At 43.8% G+C, this 22,387-nt stretch overlaps 1 protein-coding gene and 1 long non-coding RNA gene across 2 annotated transcripts; one reads left to right on the top strand and one right to left on the bottom strand.

Moving 5' to 3' along the window:
• Positions 1 to 1,024: 1,024 nt before the first annotated feature.
• On the bottom strand, positions 1,025 to 20,330 carry SMIM13 (small integral membrane protein 13). Its single transcript, XM_053249013.1, has 2 exons — positions 19,695 to 20,330; positions 1,025 to 6,685 (listed from the first exon to the last, which is right to left on the bottom strand). The coding sequence occupies exons 1-2, from the start codon at positions 19,768 to 19,770 to the stop codon at positions 6,492 to 6,494; spliced, it is 270 nt and encodes an 89-aa protein (XP_053104988.1). The 5' UTR covers positions 19,771 to 20,330; the 3' UTR covers positions 1,025 to 6,491.
• Positions 20,070 to 21,560, top strand: LOC128324446 (uncharacterized). The gene is made up of 2 exons (XR_008306862.1): positions 20,070 to 20,203; positions 20,796 to 21,560. It is a non-coding gene; the product is annotated as an uncharacterized LOC128324446 (long non-coding RNA).
• Positions 21,561 to 22,387: the final 827 nt, after the last annotated feature.

The raw sequence follows: 22,387 nt of genomic DNA, 5'->3' as shown, positions 1-22,387 counted from the left end.
CCAAGATATCCAAATTGAGCAAGCCACAATTGTATGAGGAATTATGTTTTAAAATTAACACCCTGATGCTGTTCATGTTGACAGAGAAAATCTCATTGGGCTCAATAAGTCTCAACATGCATAGGTTTCCTAGGGTTTTCTCACCTTCTTCCTAACTGATAGTCAGCTAATGTTTCAATTTTGAAATATTAACAGACTATATAAATCATAACCTTTTCATCATAAGATAGAATCCTCAAGATCCATCAGCATTACCCAAGGTTGGAAACCCCCCCCCCCGCTTTCCTGCAAAGACGCACCTTTTTAAAGTGGTGATTCTTTTTTTTAGCAGCGGGAGAGCAACTGGCCCTATCCATCCCCAGCACAGCATTGCTCCAGTGGCTGTCGCTGGTGTCTATTTTATGTTTCTTTTTTAGATTTTGAGCTTTAGTTAATTAAATTAATTAACTTATATCTATGTAAACCGCTTTGGGAACTTTTGTTGAAAAGCAATATATAAATATTTGTCATATTCTTAAGTAATTTCAGTAATAAGTGTAAGAGATTGCTAGCATTCTAGTATTAAACATTTTCAGTTTTACTGCAGTGTTGCTTCTTAAGAAAAAACTGGAGAAAACACTGCACTAGCAGCAGATTGTTGAAAAGAGCTGACTGACTGTCATAGGACAGTCAACTAAAGTTGTGTAATGTTTTCTTTACTACTTCAACCTATTAGTGTTCAGTTTTCACCATGTATTGCTACTGGTGAAGAAGCTCTGTTCAGACATTATGCTGTACAAGTGTACAAATGTCTGCACACTCATACACAACATACAGGAGTACTTTTACTGGGCTGACATTTAGACTTCAGACTTACCAGTCAGCTGCAATGGACTTTTCATACCTTAATGCAATTGACTTTTATCCTGTTCAGATGGGAGTTTTAAATTTTGTTACCCACCCTAAGCCTTTAGAATTGGGCAAGGAATGAATCAATCAAAAATAAATAAATAATAAAGTGCGCTTACAATTCAAATACCAAAAGTTTGGGCACCCATATAAAGTTGGGTTATTTACATTTTATTTACATTATTGTGCAGTCAGCTTAAGGAAAGAAAATACCATTAACATGATGGGTACAAACACAGAGAAGCATTAGGTATAGTGTTTGTTTTTAAAGCCAAAGAACATGGAAGTAGAACAGATTGCCAAATTTGTTACAGTTGTCATCTATAGTACATACAATGCTGGGGCATGACTCAAGCTGGAACATATACAAGGGTACATTAGGCACCATAAGCTGCTTTAAATGCCACCCAGCATTTCAGGAGTACAACTTTCCCTGAAGTGAATGATAGTTGCATTTTGGCAAAGATAGATGGATTTTACAGGCAACTGATCTAAAATGTGATCCATGGGCGGGGGGTGGGGCTATTTGCAACAATATAGCTGTCCTCATTCTTCTCACAGTCCACGTAATCTTAAACCAAATCACGTGCTTGTTCTAGTATTCTCAGCAATGTCCCTTTTCTCCTTTATTTCATATACAAGAGATATGGCTGTATGCTTCCGGTTCATATCAGAAGTGATATGTATGTCTGTAGCTATAGTATTAGGTAAAACAATTAAATCTTATATTCACAAAAATGTTTGCAACACTAACAGAAACACACACCCAAAGGTTTTTTGTTTTTTTAAATCCAACTCCTCACATATATTAGAGTCAGTAATTTCAAAATCTGAAGAGATGTTTGACAGCAATATTACAGCTACATGGTTTTATTTTTTCATTTTTTAAATGAATTCCAAATGAAACAGCTTGCAGTTCAAGTGAAACTTATGGTGACACAAACACATCATTCCTACATGCAAGCATTGATCAACATGCAACCTGCATGTAGATCAACATGTGTAGTGACTGCACACAGAGCTTTAGCTACATTCGGACAAAGTGAAATACACGTTGCTATTATTGCATGTCACAGTCTAAACTCAGGTTTTATGTTATTTCCTGCTCAGAAGCCATTTCCATGTAGGAACTGTGTCACATTAGTATTGGCCTTAGGTCATAAACGTTCACAGAAGTACATCCTTGCTGTAAGAGATTCATAGATGCTTGGAACATCAGCAGAAAGATCTGCTGTACATATATAGCATCTTTGTTATACAGTTATATTATGTGTATCTAAGGAACTTCTGTGCTTTGTTGCTATGTGTTCTTACATTACATGATTGGTCCAATTCCAAACAGGGCTTTTTCAGTTAAAAAAAAAAAAAAAAGAGCCAGTCATTTAACATGGGGTGAGTAACGCAACTCTTTGGGCAAATTATTATTCATAAAGATAATAAAAATAATAAAATTACTTCGGCTGTTCCACTTCTCAAATTAAAACGGTGGCACATAGGTACAAATGGATGAGCAGCCACATTTCTGCAGGCAGATTATTTGTGTTGAGGAGAAACTGTTTGGACTTGCTTCATGCTGTCACTTGGAAAAAACAAACTTCAATTTGGCACAAGGGAAGCCAAATGGCCTCCAACAACTAAGCCGAATGGCCTCCAACAACCCCCCGATACCATTTCTGTAAGCTCCAGGAGGGGAAAGGAAGAGGCCTTAAATTATTGCTGCGAGCCACCTAATGGTGCAGCGGGGAAATGACTTGATTAGCAAGCCAGAGGTTGCTGGTTCAAATCCCTGCTGGTATGTTTCCCAGACTACAGGAAACACCTATATCAGGCAGCAGCAATATAGGAAGATGCTGAAAGGCATCAATTCATACTACACAAGAGATGGCAATGGTAAACCTCTCCTGTATTCTACCAAAGATAACCACAGGGCTCTGTGGTCGCCAGGAGTCAACACCAACTCGACAGCGCACACTACCATTTAAGCTGCAGCTCCCAAGGCATGATCCAGCTGAAAGGCAATGGTGTCACATGCCCCTCCACTCCTGAATTCTTTGGTAAGAAAGAACAAGTTGTTTTAGTAAGAACTAATCAGCCTACTTTCCTTTCATTGTCTCTACACCTGGACTAAATTTGGTGCAAATTGAGGTCCACAAGTTAGATCTCAAATGTTCATGCATCCACCATCTTGGATTGGGGTGGATGTCATCATTACAAACTGCACCATTGAGGTGTCTCTGTGTGTCACTCACTACAGCTATTCCAAATTTGGTTCAAATTGGTTAGACAGTCCTCAAGTTAGTGCACTTGTACCTCAAAAGCTTACATGTCTGCCATCTTGAATTGGGGTGGATGACATCATCACAATCTTTGCCGTTGAGGTGTCCCTATGTGTCCCTACAGTTGTAGCAATTTAGTTCATATCGGTTAAGTGGTTCACAAGTTAGTCCACTTACACCTCAAAAGTTTACACATCTGTCTTGGATCAGGATGGATGACATCATCACAAACTACGCCATTGAGGTGTCCCTACAACTGTACACGATTTGGTTCATATTGGTCCAGGCGTTGCGAAGTTGATTGGGGGAGGGGGGGGACACACATGGACAGACACACACACAGAATGCTGGGTGATCTCATAAGCCTGCTGGAAAGTACCCTCAAATGGGATCCTTCCAGTTCTAGGGTGGGGCCTCCTGCAGAAGAAGAAGGGCTTAGGGATCTTCTAGTTGGCCCTTACAATAGTTCTGAATGTCATCGAGGCTAATGTATGGTCTCTGAACAGAACAAGGATTTGAATTTAACATTTGGCTAGAGTTACAAACCTTCCACAGTGACCAAATATTAGTGCGGGGCGGGGGAGAGAGAATTCTCAAACTGTGACTGTTTGGGGTCCACTCAGTACAGAAACCTCTTGGTGCTGGACCAAACATGCAAAATGCAAAACATAGCTATCAGTGTGCTGTGTTATTAGCAGATGCAGTATCTTTGTAATTTTAGTTACAGCAGCAAGATTATTCATAAAACAGTATTAGCTTTTCCCTCTTCCATATTAGGAAGAAATGTGTTCAGGTTTTCCTTTCAAGAAAGAGTTATTTGAACCAAGAAACCAGCTTGGTCAAAAGGGCCGTGAGTAAACAAGCCTCCCCAGAGCCCCCTATCCCTATTACTGAATGCAACACCAAGGAAAGCTGCCACACTCAAGAAGTCCACTTAGGCTCCCCATAAGTCCTCATTAAAATGATCCTCAAGTTATCGTGTTTGCTCTGAAAGTTACCTCATTACATCTCTGTAATACTGCAATTTCATATTTTTCCATCACCACAGCTCTTGAAACAGGCCTGAGGGTTCTTCATTCCTTCCTTCAGAGGGACAGGTAATTAAAAATAGCTCTCTAACTATACAAATATTTGGTAGCAGCAGATGCTCACACAGTTGTACTTCTAACCAATGTATATTTCATTAATAGGATAATATATATCTTCCCTACATACTGTATAAAACCTTTCTAGAATGTCTAAGAAGAAGAGAAGTTAGAGTATTAACAGATGGGATCAGCACCTCAACAATCAACAGGAGCAACTCAGTGAGAGGGAGGGGTTTGCCACTGGGCACAGATTGCCGCCAACAGAGTTTAGAATTGCATAAAACACCTCCAACAACCCAACATTGTCAAGCAGACTGTCATTACAGCAATCCTATAAGGCAAATCTATGGGGAGAGGGAAAGAGAAATAAATGAGTTAGACAAAGCATACTAGACCGAAAACAACTGTCATTGTTTAATTTCAAGTATTTCTTTCTACCACCATCTCTGCATGTAAGAAGCCAGTAACAGGAATTGTATCAATATACTGAGAATTTTGAGTGTAACATCTTCAAATCGGGAGACAAAAGGCTGCTTCACACATTGCTTTTTAGGTGCAGAAGCCCACATTTGTTGCTGTGCAATAAATGAAAGACCCCAAGTGCCATCTTCACTATATGTGCCAGTATATATTAACGCAGAATACCGAGGAAAGATTAGGGCAGCTGCTGTCTATTTGAATGCTAAAGGGGGTGGAACATAAGCTATAGATGAATCGTAAATACTGTCATCTTCAAATCCCCCAGTTAGACTTTGCAAACCGTTCACAAATAACTAGAAAAAGGGAGAGGGGGTGGTTTACAACCCGTATGCAACACTCTGAAGGTCACCAAGTTGCAGTTCACAAGAGTTAGTGTACAGTTTTAGTCTTCAGGACGGAGGGCTTCCTTTTATCTGCTATGAAGCATTAAGACACCTTTCCGTAGTGCTCATGGAGCAGAGCTGCTAGGCAGGGAGCTGAACTAGGAAATATGCACACACACAACTCAACAAGATGCATCCTGGAGTTCAAAGAAAAGTCGGCCACAATTATCCTTGAGGCATCATCACTATTTCTTAGCTACCAGTTCAAAGTCAGTGTCTTCCATTACAGTTTCTGTCGCTAGTTGGATGCTACCTTCCGTACTGCTCGAAGCTCACTATTTCTTAGCTACCAGTTCAAAGTCAGTGTCTTCCATTACAGTTTCTGTCGCTAGTTGGATGCTACCTTCGTACTGCTTGAAGCATAAAGCAAGCTGAGATTGCTGTTCACCAGAAGGCAAAGTCAAAGTACTTGCTAAACTGACGGTTAAACTAGGAACACCAAAAACAAGGTCCCAGTCACACCGTTCAGCAATAATTATCACTAAAGCTGTCCTCAGAGCTTTGTCAGAACAATGTAACTAGTTTCAATTACTTTGGTGCAAAGAATGCAAAAAAAAGGGGGGGGGGTTCCATTGTAAAAGTCAACTATTTACGTTTAAGTTCCTTTTCAAAACATTTCATAGAATAAGTGTTTGTAACAGATGCTCCTTTCCCCTGTTTTCAGAAAACAGAAAGGCCTTGATGAGAGACAGAGACACACACACACCCCTCTGGCAAGATGTTCAGGTTTGGGGTGTTTTTTTTTAAACCTGAAAACTCATGCAGTGAAACCAAAATGCCCAGTTTCATTCTTCAGTTATGTTTAATGAAGTCATGAAAGCCTTCATGTGAGCCTAACGCTGATTTTCTCCCGTGAGTGGTGGGGAAGAAGGAACCATTCTCAGACCATTCTGAAGCAGAACATCATGGCATCCACAGATTAAGGCCCAAGGAATACACATATTTCTACATTAAAAGTTATAAATGAAGGCTAGATTTCATTTCTTAAAAGACTAGCTGCAATCAGTTGCAGTCCTGTAAAAGTTGTCAGTAAACCATTTCAATTCTGAAAAGCTTATCACATTCACACTGGTGCAAAAAGCTAGACCTATCCATCAAGGAACAGACACAGCAGCATGATTTCCTGCCAACTCCACTCCCAGAAAATGTGGGAGGCCTTTCCTTCTGTTAACCCCTCCTCCATTTCCCAGTTCCACCTCGCTCTCCATTCAATTTTTGTCTGAATCTTTGATGTAGCATATAGTTACATCCCAAGAGTAAAGGAATTCACAGTTATTTGGTTTTCTTCATTCAGCATTTCAGTAGAACCAGACCACTGAATCACAGACATATTTGCCAGTTTGCTTGAGGACTGTCCAGTAGTCCCAAGGACCACCTTAAGGTGCATCTTCAGTGGGTCCTCTTCGCTGCCGGGTCGATTTCGGTCTACTCCTCTGTGGAGTAGGTGGCACATCCTGCTCAGCTTCTGGCTCAGTGATTTCATTATCCCCTTGTTGAGATCCCGTGTCTCCTATCAGCTCTCGTAAAAACTTGAATTTGGATAAGAACAGCTGCCAGACAACATACCAACCTACAGAAGGTCCAAAAAAGAAAAAAAAAACACCATTACTTTGTGAATACAGGTTGTGTGCCTTACATCGACAAAAATGTAGATCCAGTGTATATCCAGTGGGGGGAAGGAAGTTTATAGGTGCTCAGCGTTTGGCTGGATTGTGCCTTAAATTGTTGCTTTAAACACAAACACACACACCCTTTCAAAACCCCTTACTTCCAGTAGTAAATATCATTTAAGTGATCAAATTAAGCAATGAAAAGATGCCAATTTGAATTTTTTTTTTAACATGGAGCTATATTAAGCTCAATTAAATTCCTAATTTTAAAGTCACATATTTAAAATCAGTTAAAATATAAAGGAATCCACCCAGGCCATTTTAAAATCCAAAGCCACCAAAGTATCAATTGTACAAAGAGCCAGTCTCACTAAAAGCCAAAACAATGATAGTAAAATGAACAATCTGAAGGCTATTAATTTCAGCTACAGTTTTGTTTAAATCTGTTAATTTTGTGGTTTTACTGTTCCTTATTTCGCATCATTAAGGGTCAGTTCCCTATTGAAGAAGCCCATGTAACATCATAGTTTGGAAGTGAATACCATATCCTCATAAGGTTCTATAAAATGTTTAAGGCATTTGAGAATAACGCTTTTAACGTTCCACTGAGACTGAGAGCCCTTTCTCACAAACACACTGCAGAGGAGGAAGCCTTAAAACGCGTACCTCCCCTGCAGATGATCCTGGACGTTTGCCTGCTGCTACTGGCAGCCGAGAGATTTGGGGTCAGACCAGGAGGGCCTCGGAACGCCCATAACGCACCACACTCCTCGCCACCGGCCAGGAGCCACACAGTCAGGGCCGCCCCTAGTGGTGTGCAGGGCTAGGGGTGGAGCAGCATGTGCGGGGCCTCCTTAACATCTGGGGTGGGGGTCATGATCAGGGGTCCAGATCCCTCCTCCCTCATTTTAATGAACTCCCCCACAAACCTAATAACCCATCTTTTCAGTCCCCAAAGCATGCTGTTCTCTTCCCCCACCTTCTCTCCCTCGACACAGGAAAAAAACACCTGAAAGGGGATGGGTGGGTTGGTCCTCAAGGAGCAACCTTTGCCTACACCTGGGTCTCCAGGCACATTTCCAGATGGGGCTTTTAGCTCACTTCTCCTCTGGAATGGAGGCTATGCATTCACGTATCGGCCAGATTTATCCTAAAGTCCCTGCGAGCCATCAGGGAGCACTGCAGACAGATTGGGGCCTGTGGCAGCCAGCAGTACGGCACCAGCAGTTCTGGCAGTACCTAAGGTGGATTCAGGCACTCTGGCTTTGCTCAGAGGGGTCCGAGTGGGAAGGGGGCTCAGGACTCTCTTCATCTGTGTCGGCTGCACAAGCCAGCTATTTTTAGAGCTGAGCAGGTGGCAGCACTTTGCCCTGGTGGGAGCATCCCAAAGGAGGAGCCGGTGCTGAAGGGAGGCTTCGACTCAGCAGAGCTCTGTTTTCATTCCCTCTCAGGGAACCCAACCCCTCTTCCCAGTCTCTACACTCTTCCAGACAAGCCGCCTAATAATGGGGGCAGGAGGGAGCTGCAGGCTAGACCGATGACAGCCGGGAGCACATCTCTTTCCTCCTGTTGGAAGCTGAACCTCCTCCCGCTCCTGCGGAGCTTGTTGGACCCATTGAAAGGTGCCCATTTGATGTTCTTGGGCAGCAGAGCAGGGGAGAGCGAGTGAGTGGGGGCCTGGGGAAGGACCTCTCTGAGCAGCCGCCACCCACCGGCTGGGCAGCGGCGGTGTGAGCCGGGCACAGAATTGCCTGCTCTTTATCCTGCTGCTGGATGGCATGGCCGGGGCAAGGAACACCTGGAAGAGCTGCAGCTCCTGAAGTCTGCAGACTGCGGGGGCAGCAGAGCGAGCTGGGGCCAGTGTGCACCCGGCACAGGCGCGATTGCCCTGCCCGCAGTCTCCCAAGCAAGCAGCTGGGGCTGGCAGACGGTCAGCAGAACGGGGTTAAGAGAGCGCTCCCTCTCTTAACCCCATTTAAGAGGGTGGCTGGCTTGGCGGAGTTGCCTCCAAGGCTCTGCCGGGATTGGGCATGATCTTGGCGGCTCTCACACGCAAGCAAATCCGGGCTTGGCTTCGTTAGCCCAGTTTTGCCAGCACATGAGAACAGCCTCCGAGCATGTTATTCGTAACAGCAGTAGAGGGGAAAAAAACCCCTCTTCTTGAAAAAGAACAGGTGGGTGTCGTGTCACTGCCAAATGTCCTCAGGGGGTACAAACGGTTGCTTTCTGTTAAAGGAATCCTTGCCAGTGGGAGATGTACACACACCTTATTTCAGCATATAAGGATGAACAGCTGTATCAGTCTTGGTCACAGCAGGACTTGATTGATGGGTGGAGGAGGAGAAGTACACAAGAATGCTGACATAGATGAAATCAGTTTTCAACTTACGCAACCCCAGCATTATTACTTGAGGGCAACAGAGAGAGGCTGGTCTTGGGATTCCTGGCACAATGGCATTGCTAGGCCATATGGCACCCAAAATGTAGCAGTTAAGACAGAGGAAGTCACCAGTCATGCTGCACAACACAGTTGTTGCAGGGTTGAGCTGGAACCTTGCCAATTGCTATTTGAGTTTCACTCTGCTCATGAGAACTTGGGGCCACTTTATGACGTTCGGTAGAAACACATCAGAGAGAAATGTTCAGCCTAGCCTTTCTCCAACATGTTATTTTTTTTTATATATGCTGGGTGTGTGTATATGAGGGCAAGTATTCAAAATGCAACCCTAACCCACCCACAAATATACAGCTTGAAATACTGCAGTTCAGGAACAACTTTAAATCACTGGGTTCCACTGAATATAGACGTTGTCCCTTAAAACCCAACCTGGATTTGAATCTCCCAACAGCTGGCACAAAAGGCAGAAGTGCTAGGGGGAAAGAGGGAGACCCTGTGCAAAGGAACCATTCATCGGGGTAACGCAACTTTACCACAGCATGGCTCCCCAGGCCCATATTACTGAGTGAAGCCATCCTCTCATCACTCACAGACGGGCTCTGCAGTGAACTAGCAGGGCTAAACCGAGACTCCATTTTTTTCCATCTGCAAGGCTCAGGAACACACAGAAGTAGCTTTCTTCTGCACAGCATATTAGAGAAAGAGAACACGCTTGGAGGTTTTTATTATTATTATTATTTAAATATCTTCAGGCTACTAGGTCCTTCTACTTCAATATTTAGTGTCCTGTCAAGTTATTTCACAATTTCCTTAATGAAATTATTAGAGTCTAGTAACTGCATTAAGGCAAATAATTGATGGCTACAATACATTTATCAGTAGATGGGACAAGTCTTCCACAACTGAATGTAGGGCAAAAGAAAGGCAGTTGAGAGGCAGTTGCTTGCTGGTCTTGAGGAGGGAGGAAGCAACAAGCCTGTAGCAACATTTTCACAGCAAGGATATAAAATAAATAAATAAATCACCAAAAAAAACCAACAACAACCAAGAAGGGAAGGAGAAGCTAGGTCTGCTGGGGCTGGGAATGACAAGGAGTCCAAATTTCTAGATGTGCTAAATGACTGTGCCTTTGAACAGTTAGTCACGGAACCAACCAGAGAGATGGCGACTTTGGATTTAATCCTGTGTGGTGTCCAGTACCTGGTGCGAGATGTCAGAGTTGCAGAACCATTGGGTAGCATTGACCATAGTGTGATCCAATTTAGCTGATAAGCGAGTGGAGATTTGTCAAGGAAGTCCAACACAGATGTGTTGGACTTCAGAAGAGGAAACTTCTCAAAAATGAGGGGACTGGTAAGAAAGAAGTTGAAAGGGAAAGTCAGGAGGGTCAAATCATTCCAGAAAGCATGGAACCTATTTAAAACCACAGTACATAGGAACATAGGAACCTGACATATACTGAGTCAGACCATTGGTCCATCTAGCTCACTACTGTTTACCCAGACAGGCAGTGGCACTAGAAGCACAGTTGGAATGTATACCAAGAAGGAGGAAAGGTACCACCAAGTTCAGGAGGATGCCAGCGTGGCAAACAAGTAGAGTCAGGGAAGCTATAAAAGGGAAGACCTCCTTCAGAAAATGAAAGTCCTGCCCAAATGAAGAGAAAGGAAGGAGCATTAACTCTGGCAAAAGAAATGCAAGGACACCATAAGGGAGGCAAAGAGAGTTTGAGAAGCATATAGCTACAAGTGTCAAAGGGAATAACAAACACTTCTTTAAATAGAAGTTGAAAACCTGCCAGGGAGGTGGCTGGACCCTTAGATGATGAGGGTGTGAAAGGGATTGTTGAGGAGGATAAGGAGATTGGAGAGAAGCTGAATGAGTTCTTTGCATCTGTCTTCTTGGTAGAGCATACTGACCATATACCCTCTCCAGAATTGAGCTTTTCAGGTTTAGCAGCTGAGGAACTGGACCAAGTTGAGGTGATGAGGGAAGATGTTCTAAACTGTCTTGAAAAGCTAAAAATTAACAAATCGCCAGGGCCAGATGGCATCCACCCAAGAGTTCTGAAGGAACTCAAATGTGAAATTGCCGATCTCCTAGCAAAAATATATAACTTGTCCATACAAATAGGCTCTGTACCAGAGGACTGGAAAGCAGTCAATGTGACTCCAATTTTCAAGAAGGGATCCAGGGAGGATCCAGGAAATTACAGGCCAGTCAGCTAAACTTCAGTGCTGGGTAAATTGATGGAAAGCATACTTAAGGACAAAATTATTAAGCATATAGAAGAACAGACCTTGTTGAAGGAGAACCAGCATGGCTTCTGCAAGGGAAAGTCTTGCCTCACTAACCTTTTGGAGTTCTTTGAGAGTGTCAACAGGCATATGGATAAAGGTGATCCAGTTGACATAGTATACTTGGACTTCCAAAAAGCTTTTGAAAAAGTTCCCCACCAAAGGCTCTTGAGTAAACTTAGCAATCATGGAATAAGGGGACAGGTTCATGTGTGGATTGGTAAGTGGTTGAAGGACAGGAAACAGAGAGCAGGAATAAACTGACAGTTTTCACAATGGAGGTAGGTAAGTAGGAAGTGGGGTCCCCCAGGGATCGGTACTGGGACCAGTGCTCTTTAACTTGTTCATAAACTATCTAGAAGTTGGGGTGATCAGTGAAGTGGCCAAATTTGCAGATGACACTAAACTATTTAGGGTAGTGAAATCCACAATGGATTGTGAGGAACTCCAAAAAGATCTCTCCAAACTGGGGGAGTGGGCAACAAAATGGCAATGTAAGCAAGTGGTTCAATGTAAGCAAGTGTAAAGTGATGCACATCGGCGCAAAAAACAACAACTTCACATATACGCTGATGGGATCTGAGCTGTTGGTGACTAACCAGGAAAGAGATCTTGGGGTTGTGGTGGACAGCTCTTTGAAAGTGTTGCCTCAGTGTGCGGCAGCTGTGAAAAAAGCTAATTCCATGCTAGGAATCATTAGGAGGGAAAGTGAAAATAAAAATGCTAATATTATAATGCCCTTATACAAATCTATGGTGCGGCCACATCTGGAGTACAGTGTACAGCTTTGGTCACCATATCTTAAGAAAAATATTGTAGAACTGGAAAAGATGCAGAAGAGGGCAACCAAAATCATCAGGGGCCTGGAGCACCTTCCTTATGAGGCTAGGCTACAGCATCTGGGGCTCTTTACCTTGGCAAAGAGGCAACTAAGGGGAGACATGATCGTATAAAATTATGCATGGAGTGGAGAGGGTAGACAGAGAGAAATTTTTCTCCCTCTCTCACAACACTAGAACTCACAATACTAGAACCAGGGGTCATCCCATGAAACTGAAGGTTGGGAAATTTAGGACCGACAAGCGGAAGTACTTTTTCACACAGCGCATAATTAATCAATCGAATTCCTTGCCATGGGATGTGGCGATGGCCACCAGCTTGGATGGTTTTAAAAGGGGTTTAGACAGATTCATGGTGGAGAGGTCTATCAATGGCTACTAGTCTGATGGCTGTGGGCCATCTCCAGCCTCAGAGGCACAATGCCTCTCAATATCAGTTGCAGGGGAGCAACAGCAGGAGAGAGGACTCTTGCCTGTGGGCTCCCCAGAGGCATCTGGTGGGCCACCGTGTGAAACAGGATGCTGGACTAGATGGGCCTTGTGTCTGATCCAGCAGGGCTGTTCTTATGAAACACCAGTTCACGGATGTGATCACTTTGTGCAGTCTTGGACTAGTAGAGCAAGCAGCGCTAGATTAACAGCTGATGATTCAACAGTATTTGTTTTTAATCACATTAATATCCTAGTCATTCAAGGAACTCAAGCAATCTACATAAGAGTTATCCCATGTTAGCCTGGCAGCAATATAGTGTCTCACTCTTTGACCCAGAAGGATGCCCAAGGCAGTGAACCTTGTGGTACGTTAGGCTGAGATGGCGAGTGGCCCAATTTACCACAGTGAGGCCAGAACTAAGTGTGGGGTTGCCACCAAAATCAGAAGCCTTTTATTCTCACTGCCCCCTCGCATGCCGTGATTCTCAAAGTGTGATGCGATGTCTATGTTGCACTGAGAGTTTCTTTGCTTCCACAAGTAGCAGTCAACGAAGTTGAGTGGGCTCAGAGAAATCCCAAGTACAGTGATGCCACACCACATTAACACTTTAAGTACCACTATATGTTACAAAGGAAAGAGAAGTCCAACATTCAATGCTATGATCTTTCTGTTCCATGCACTGCATATTTTCCTGCCACTACTTACACACAAACATAGGCCCCTAAAACACTCTCTGATCCTCCAATCCCGTCCTCATTCCCCAAATCCATTGCAGTTCAGGTAACAAGGACATTCAATATACTGAACTGAATGTTAAAAAACATGGATACTGATCTCCTTTTAACATGATGCTGCCACTATGTTCTGAATTATGGGACACTCAAATGGGGATCAGCACAGGAAGCAAGATAGGCCCACTCTCACACTGAAACCCCCCCTCAAATATTGACAAGGGCTAGCCTGAGTTACAGCTTATAGTCGAACTGTTAATAGGACTTGAAGGGCAAGCATGAAAAATTATGCCCATCAGTATTTAAGAGACAGCATTGCTTTAAGAACGTGCTACAGTTCAGAACCCACAACATACAAAGGGGTTAAGCTAAAGGACCTGGATTTAAGGTCATTTATTCCTTTCAAAATTAAACTGAACTAAACTGGCTTAAATCAGTTTGTTCAAGTTTAACTGGTTTGTGAACCATAGGCTTTGAACCCGAGGTTCATAAATGCATGTATTTCAGCCTATGACTGATAAATGAATTGACCAGGGTGAGAAAAGTGGGGGCCGCAGAAAGTTAATAGACAAGATAGGCTGATCTGGTATACAGAGCAATTCAATCCGGTTTCCTACCAGCTCTACCAAATTCCAATCAGCGAGGCTTCACGCAAGTGTGCAAAACCGAGCTAAGGAAGCCCAGCACGCTTTTGCATGCTCGAGTAAACCGCCGGGATCACGCCCAATCCCAGTGGCTACACGCCAGCAAACCCACCTAAGTAGCCTCCCTGCTAAATGAGGTTAAGCGCTCCCTTAACTTCATTTTTCTAATCATGTGTCAACGGTGGCTGCTTGCAGCCACGGCTGACACACTCGGGGGTGGGAGGATCCCAGTAACACACTGCACACTCGCGGTGCATTATTGGGGCTCCAGGGGGCGGGGCGGCATGCGGTGGTGCATCCTGGCACCCCAACCCCGGGAGCTGCCGGGCCAGCCTCCGGTCATCCGCCTGCCCAGGGAAGCCATGACAATTGTCTGCAGGGAAGGTAAGTTAAACCCTCCTTCCCTGCAGACCACCCCGGAGTTCCTCTCACAGATTGCGAGAAGAGCTCTAATGATCATGTGGTAGAGAAGTTTACCTACTTTTCACTTGTAAAAAAATAACTCCTGAAAAAAGTTTTCAGAAATTGTGTGTGTGAAATGCTCTAGGTTCCAATACAATCTCTCTCTTTCAGTTCTTGTATTTAACGCCCCAACCAACAGAGAAGCAGTTTCATTTAAACTCACTATAACTTCATGATCACTGCCCTGGGAGTAGCCAGCTCGGCATTCGGGGAAGGCAAAGAGCCACTTCCTCAGCCTCCTGCAAACCTATCTTTATCCTGCTAGAAAACTGAAGTGAGTTTCTGCCATCTCAGTGATTTCCATAAAGTTGTCAGTTTAGTCGCTTTACTGAAACTTGGGGATGACTGACCAATATTGCCAGGGGTGGGGGCATTCTCTTCTCCATACCAGCCCCAGGGCTAGAAGAATGTATTGTTGCAGAGCTTGGCCCTATTCCAGGTGGTCAGACTCCATAGTAAAGTCAGTGCTCATCTACCAGTAAGGACTATTCATTTCTGGAGGGCATGAGTCTAGCATGAGTCTGTTGCTTGGGAAGGAGCCCAAGAAATGAATATGAAAGCATATGCAAGTCTCGGGCCCTTCCCAAGAAACAAACATTCAGTCAGACTGCATGCCCTCCAGGCTCCAGAATCGCACAGCCCTTACTGGTAGACCAGCACTGACTTTACTATGGAGTCTGACCACCTGGGATGAGGTCAAACTCTGCAACAATACACTCATCCAGCCCTGGGGCTGGTATGGAGAAGAGAATGCCGCCTGGCAATATTAGTATCCCCAAGTTTCAATAAAGGGACTAAACCTTTAGCTTTATGTAAATCACTGAGATTGCACAAACACACTTCAGTTTTCTAGCATGATAATCCCTCCTTGTTGATAGGACATTTGCTCTGTAACTTTTAAGCAATTAAGCCATCCCTAAAGCCCTCTGTGAGCCACCTAGTAGCACAGTGGGGAAATGCCTTGACTAGCAAGCCAGAGGTTGCCGGTTTGAACTCCCACTGGTATGTTCCCCAGACTATGGGGAACACCTGTATCGGGCAGCAGCAATATAGGAAGATGCTGAAAGGCATCATCTCATACTGCGTGGGAGGAGGGAATGGTAAACCCCTCCTGTATTCTACCAAAGACAATCACAGGGCTCTGTGGGTGCCAGGAGTTGACACTGACTCGACAGCACACTTTACCTTTAATGAGCACTCCTCCTTTGAGGGAAAAGTGGAAAGGACCATTTGGCAGCTGTCAAACTACAACCACAGTTCACACTCAATAGTGTGGACAACAAATTCACTCCGAGTAATTCAAGGGATTGAATGACAGACAATGCAACACAGATATAAGCTCATCAGTCATCACATTACTAAATCTTCATCCCATGATTTGGAGGCCAGGCTTGTTCACTTCCTCATTGCCCTCTCCCTCCTCACACAGATTCCCCACTCTGTTGCATCATTTGCTGTAACCAGAGTTTGCCACTGTGGTTGAATCAGAGTTAGCACTAGTTGGGATTGTCCAAAACCATGATTTGCAAATAAACTTTAAACCATGATTAGGAGATAATCCTGGTTAGAGTTAACCATAGTTAGCACTAAGTCAGGTATAATGGCAATCCATGGTTCTAGCAATGCATAGAATCAAGGAGTGGAATCCCTGACAGAGAGAGAAAGGATAAAATACCAGTCTTTAAACCATGATCTGTACCAGACTGTAGAGCTGGGCAAATAACATGGTCAGGAATAGAAGGTCAAAAAACTGAAGGTACAAAATATTTAGAAAACTTAAATGCACCTTTCCTTTGAAGAGTGCCTGAAAAAACACCTTTCAAGATTTCAGCAGTACTTTATATGCCTACATGCTCATTCAGGAGATCATTTCTGCTCTCCTAGCTACAAGTTCTAAATGTGCCAAGGGAGAGAGGTTTGTAGTTTTATGTTCACAGCAGCTCCCATTAATAATATAGGGAACTGTGGATGTTGGCATGAGAACACAAACGCACACTGCGATGTAGTCATGCAGGCCCAGCTTTTGAAGGCTGCTTTAATTAACCAGATGTTTTGACATAATTATTAATTGTGGGGATGGGGTAGCAGTAGCGATCACCAAGAGACTCACCAAAGTACTGCCACACACCATCATCAAGGCGGGGAATGCAGTGCCACTGACTAGCTCCCACTAGGACCAGCCACAGGCTGATTTGGCAGCTCTCAGCACAAGCCTCAGAACAATCATTGTTGGGAAGGGATACTTTCCTGACACTTTCTGGATCCCAGAGAAGTTCCAGTAAAAATTGCCTCCTCCAAATCCAGGGGTTTCAATTTGCCAGCCCTAGCCTGCAAGCAATCCTGGGCTGTGTTTGCACTTTTCGTTCATGTAAGGAGCCATTCAGGCTTTCTGTTGGGTTTCCCTGTTTCTCTCAGAGACTGAGAGGGCACCCTAAAACCTGTAGAGGTGTACCTTCTGGGGCCAGAGGAGAGTTGCTAACAGAGAACAATATGAGCCGGGCCAGGTTTGTGAAGCTAAGTGGGGAGAGCGGGCTATGCAGGGTGGGAGCCCTGGGTGGCCAGATCGGCCGCCCACACGATTGTCGGCCCCATGATGGAGCCGGCGGGGGCTGGGGAGTTCGGGGGCCATGTGGCCCCCGGAAGCCCCAGTATGCTGGGGAAACCCCCGGAGCCGGCTTTTCGCCTCCCCTCTGGGGGTCTACTCGTGAGTAGCCGCAGCGCGGAGCCGCACTGCAGCGACACACAATCGGGAAGCCCGGGTTAGCGGGGCACTCGCTCCGCTAACCCAGGCTTAGGGGAAGGCTACAAAAGCGGGTGACCCGCTTTGACTCAACCAGGCTCAGCTGCAAGCCCAGTGAGTCTCACGATAGGTGGAAAGCGGGCTAAGCACCCTTAGCCCGCTTTCCACTGATTGTCAGAATAGCTCCTATATCTTCCAAAAAAATTTGCCTCCATTACTGAGCTTCTCACTGAGAAACCTCTGATAAGGTCCTGAGGAACTCAAGGTTCCTTGGACGAGCATTTGAAAATGGATTCGGAAAACCACAGGTTCCCTTCTTAATGCTATGAAACCTGCTAGTACCGCAGGGAAATCCCACAGCTCGCCAGCTAACTTTGCCTGTTGCATTTTTAGCCTATGTTTCATAGGAAAGAAGGCTTGCGAGATCACCGTGTCTGTGTGAGATCCACTCTAATAACTTTATAACTTGCAGTCTGACCACAAACCAAATTCACAACACACAAGAGAGGGTCCCAGGGGATCCTGACAGGGGTAATCTTTTTTGCCAATCTGCCATTTTGTTTCAAGATGGTAGCCACTCAAATTTTAGAAAACACCCCTCTATAACTCTTGCAATAACAGTAGAGTAAAAATCAAATTGACAGCACATGGGAGGGGGGACAGAGGCCCCTGATGGGGATTTTTCCCCCCTGACCTGCCATGTTGGTTCAAGATGGCAGTCACTCAAAGCACAGACAATACCCCTTTGTAACTATATGATGACAAGGCAAATTCACAGCACATGTGGAGTGCGGGTGGGGGGGCGATAGGTAAGAGTCACCATGTTAAAAAGAAAAAGGAAGTTGGCTGTATTGGTTATCTTAGATGACTTTAAAAAGAAGGAAGAGGAGGAGGAGGAAGGGGAGAGGGACTAGGGAAAAGAAATTATACAGGCAAAGCCTATAACTTAGTGAAGTAAAAGAACACCATTGTGAGTTATTTTTCTACATCAATGGCACAGCCACTATTTTCCCACGCAATTATTTCTAGGGAACATCTTTTGAGTCTAAATGGCACCATGTCCTCAAGTTATCTGCAGAATAATGTTGGAGACAAAGAATAATACTTTTTAGAACACTAAAGGTGCTCTGATAAGAGCATCATTGCCCGTGAAATACACACTCACCCCACTATCATCCTAGTCAAACAGGTTTTATAGTGCTTCATAAAGTCTGCAAAACTTGTACAACTAGAGGTAATATCAGATCAAAACAAATGAGTGCATACATCATTGAGCAATGGTAAATGTCACACAGCACCTTCAGTCTCTAAAAACACAAACCAAAAAAACTCATCCGTCTGCAGCCCAAGACTCTAAGGTTTAAATAATCATATGGCACATTGGCACACTGGGGCAGTATAGGACCTCCCACATTATTGGAGGTACTAGTGTAAAATAAAGGAAGAGGACAACTGAGAATAGCAGTTCCTTATTACCGCAGGACTGAAAGTTATAGTTATACACACCCACAAGCCTTCTGATCAGCATCAGGCCCTGGTCCTTTGAAAAGAAATCCAAATAGACAACTCTGGTGGCATTTTATGGGTTCTTTTCCTTTATTTCACAACTGGTATGACCAAATAGAGTCATCTTAAGTGGCGCAGCAGGGAAATGCTTGAATAACAAGCAGAAGGTTGCCGGTTAGAATCCCCGCTGGTATGTTTCCCAGACTATCGGAAACAACTATATCAGGCAGCAGCAATATAGGAAGATGCTGAAAGGCATCATCTCATACTGCGTGGGAGGCGGCAATGGTAAACCCCTCCTGTATTCAACCAAAGAAAACCACAGGGCTCTGTGGGTGCCAGGAGTCGAAATCGACTTGATGGCACACTTTACCTTTATGATCAAATGACCAGTCTGGGAAAAGAGGCATAATCCTCAATGCATATATTACAAATTACAAATTAGTCTAAGCAAAGCGAAAGCTCTTTTGCAAATATTTTAAAACTTATTAACCCTGCCTCAGTAATTAAGAAATGGACAGAGGGGTTAACTGAGTCTGTTCAAGCTTTCACAGAATAGTGCCAGTTTTTCAGTATAGTCCCCAATAGTGACCTTTTAATAGGTGTTTAGATTTTGCTCTCTACTGAACATGAAGAATTTGATAATATTCCTCCATCACACAAAACACATTATCACAAAGTCAAGAGCCTTACCCCTCTCCAAGTCACTTTAAAAACATCAGGTTTAAAATGAATCCATTTATGGACCAGTCTGAGCATTTCTCCCTAACAGCTAGTGCAGAGGTCCAACGGGCAAATAAAATACAAAAAACTTAAAACCATCTCGAAGATCAAAACTGATTTTTCATATCTATCTATCTATCTATCAGTCTCAGATCAGCAGACAAACACTTCGGATCTTGAAGATGGGCATACTCACCGCAAAGCATGAAGAGCAGCACGCAAGCCAGCGTGGCCACAATTACCAACAGTGTCAGGCCAATGCTTTGCCACATTTTCGCAGTTAAAAGCTGGGGCTTCTTCGGTCTTCACCATTCCATTTAGTTACCGGAAGGGAGGAGGAGGAGTGAGGTGACAACATCACTACTCACCACAGCGGAGTGAGCGAACAGAGGAAGGAGAGCTGATTTCACTGCAATAGGAAAACTGTCCGACTCGTGGGAACAGGAGAGACGACACTGCAAATCTCGACGGCGATTACTTTCCCCTTCCCAGGCTTCTAGCAAGCAATCAAGAAGCAGAGAGTTCCAAAGGAGAAAGAAGCAGCGTTAAGAAGAACAGGGGATGATCTTAAGGGTTAAAACTGATAGCGACCTAGAAAATAACAGCTTAAAATCTGGGAGACGGGTAGGGAAAGGCCCTAGGGCTTTAGCAGAGGTAAAGACCAAAGATGCAGGAGGGGAAACTGATGGACGGTAGACTGCCGAGGTGAGGCTTCCGCACTATTTCCCATTCCCACCAGGCGCTGACCGTTCCATTGTTTCCCGCGCGGAAGGGGGTGAAAGACGGAACTCCCCCCTCCTCAAGTAACAGTGGTTTCTCCCCCTCCCTGACAATACGGCAGCATCAGGCAGCCGCCGAAAGAGGGAGGGGGTGGAGAATTTAGCCTCCTATCACCCGGATATAATCATTTTCCTCTGCCCCGCGACAGCGAAGGTGCCTACGGGAATTGTGGTTCAATGGGCGTGACAACTCGGCAAGCGCAGGAAACGAGTACGATTGGGACTTCAACTCCCGCCATGCCTTGTGGCTGCCGCTTGGCCGTGCTAGATCTAAGTTGATTAGGTTGGGGGCATTTAGATCAGTTCCGTGATTTTCCAAGGCATCTAATGCATGCTTTCCTGGAAGTCAGCACTATTGGACTCAGTTGGCTTACTTATGAGTAAACATGCTTAGAATTAAACTGTTAACTTCAGATGAATCTGAAGAGTATTATTATACCCGAGACTTACTTTTCAAAAAAACAATATTGCCTACCTTCCCTAGTCTGTAATGCCACGTGTTGTTTTGTTTTGACTAGAGCCAACAAAGAGTCGTGTGGCGCCTTAAAGACTAACAAGTTTGTTGTGGCGAAGGTTTTCGTGGACCAGATCGTCAGGTGTAAGAAATGTTATCCTGCTTCCAAGTATGCACGTTTGATATACTGTATTAAGAGCAATCCTATATTTACTCAGATATCTTACTGTGTTCAATGGAGCTCACTAGACTTTTTTTACTTCACAATGAATTGCAAATTAGGTTCTATGCAAGTAAGTACAACGTGATACAATTTTTTGTTGTTTAAAAGCCTTAAACTTCACATATACCCTGATGAGATCTGCACTGCCTTCGATTAACCAGGAAGGAGCCCTTGGATAATAGTCATGGCGGATAGCTCAATGAAAGCGTCTGCTTGGTAACTGAGCGAAGAGGCACCTTTTAAAAGTGGCGATTCTCTTTATTGAGCAGGTGGAGAGCAACTGGCGCTGTCTATCCCCAGCACACATCGCTCCAGTGTTTCTTTTTTAGATTGTGAGCTTGTTGGGAACCTTTGAGGAGACAGAATGGACAGATAAAGGGAAACAACTGATGGATTCCGTCTGAGAAATACTCATAGTCCAACAGAAAAACAATAGCAAGACACCATTGCTGAAACTTATTGAAGATTAATTGAACTTATTGGACATTTGAAAAAGACACATTGAAACAGCGTATAATACCAGAAAGCTGTTGTAGTCTCATAGTTTTCGATATTATTGTTCTATTGTTTGTATATATGTATTGTTATAAATGTTTGGTAATTACATCTTATTTATTATTTATTTATCATATTTTTACACCACCCAAAACTTACTTCTCTGGGCAGTTTACAACAAGATTAAAAGTAAAACATTAATTAAAAACAAAAACAAAAAATTTAAAAGCAAGAAATTTAAAACAATTTAAAATTTTAAAACAATGTTCTAAAAACAACATTAAAACAATCAAAACAATATCAGTTAAAAGTCTGGGTGAAGAAATGTGTCTTTATATTCACATATTTAGGGGGTGGGGTTTTTTGTTGGTTTTGGTTATATTATCAGGATCTGTTGTTTTGTTTTTATGTACTACATTTCAGATCTTTCACATTGTTGTTTTGTTGTACAAAACAGTGGTAAAGTTAAAGTGTGCCATCAAGTCAATTTCAACTCCTGGTGACCACAGAGCCCAGTGGTTGTCTTTGGTAGAATATAGGAGGGGTTTACCATTGCCATCTCCTGCGCAGTATGAGATGATGCCTTTCAGTATCTTCCTAGATCGTTGCTGCCCAATATAGGTGTTTCCCATAGTCAGGGAAACAAACCAGTGGAGATTCAACCAGCAACCTCTGGCTTGCTAGTCAAGTCATTTCCCCACTTTGTCATTAGGTAGTAGCAGACTTTTTTTTTTAAAGGTCAAAGCAGAAAAGACAGAAAGGCAGCTGTTAATCCACCTCTCTGCATAGGATATAGGCTTCATTTGTTGGCAACTTTATGCTGCTGATCGGTTGGTTATTTTACATTCCTCATTGTTTCTTCTGTGATTCACACTAGGTGCACTTAAGGGCAGCAGCAACTTTGTCTCCAATTAATGATTTCCTACTGACTTGTCATT

The sequence above is a fragment of the Hemicordylus capensis genome, chromosome 4 (genome assembly GCF_027244095.1).
Source record: "Hemicordylus capensis ecotype Gifberg chromosome 4, rHemCap1.1.pri, whole genome shotgun sequence".
NCBI lineage: Eukaryota > Metazoa > Chordata > Lepidosauria > Squamata > Cordylidae > Hemicordylus > Hemicordylus capensis.
Note: the sequence above shows the minus strand (reverse complement) of the source record. Positions and strands in the feature narration are given on the sequence as shown.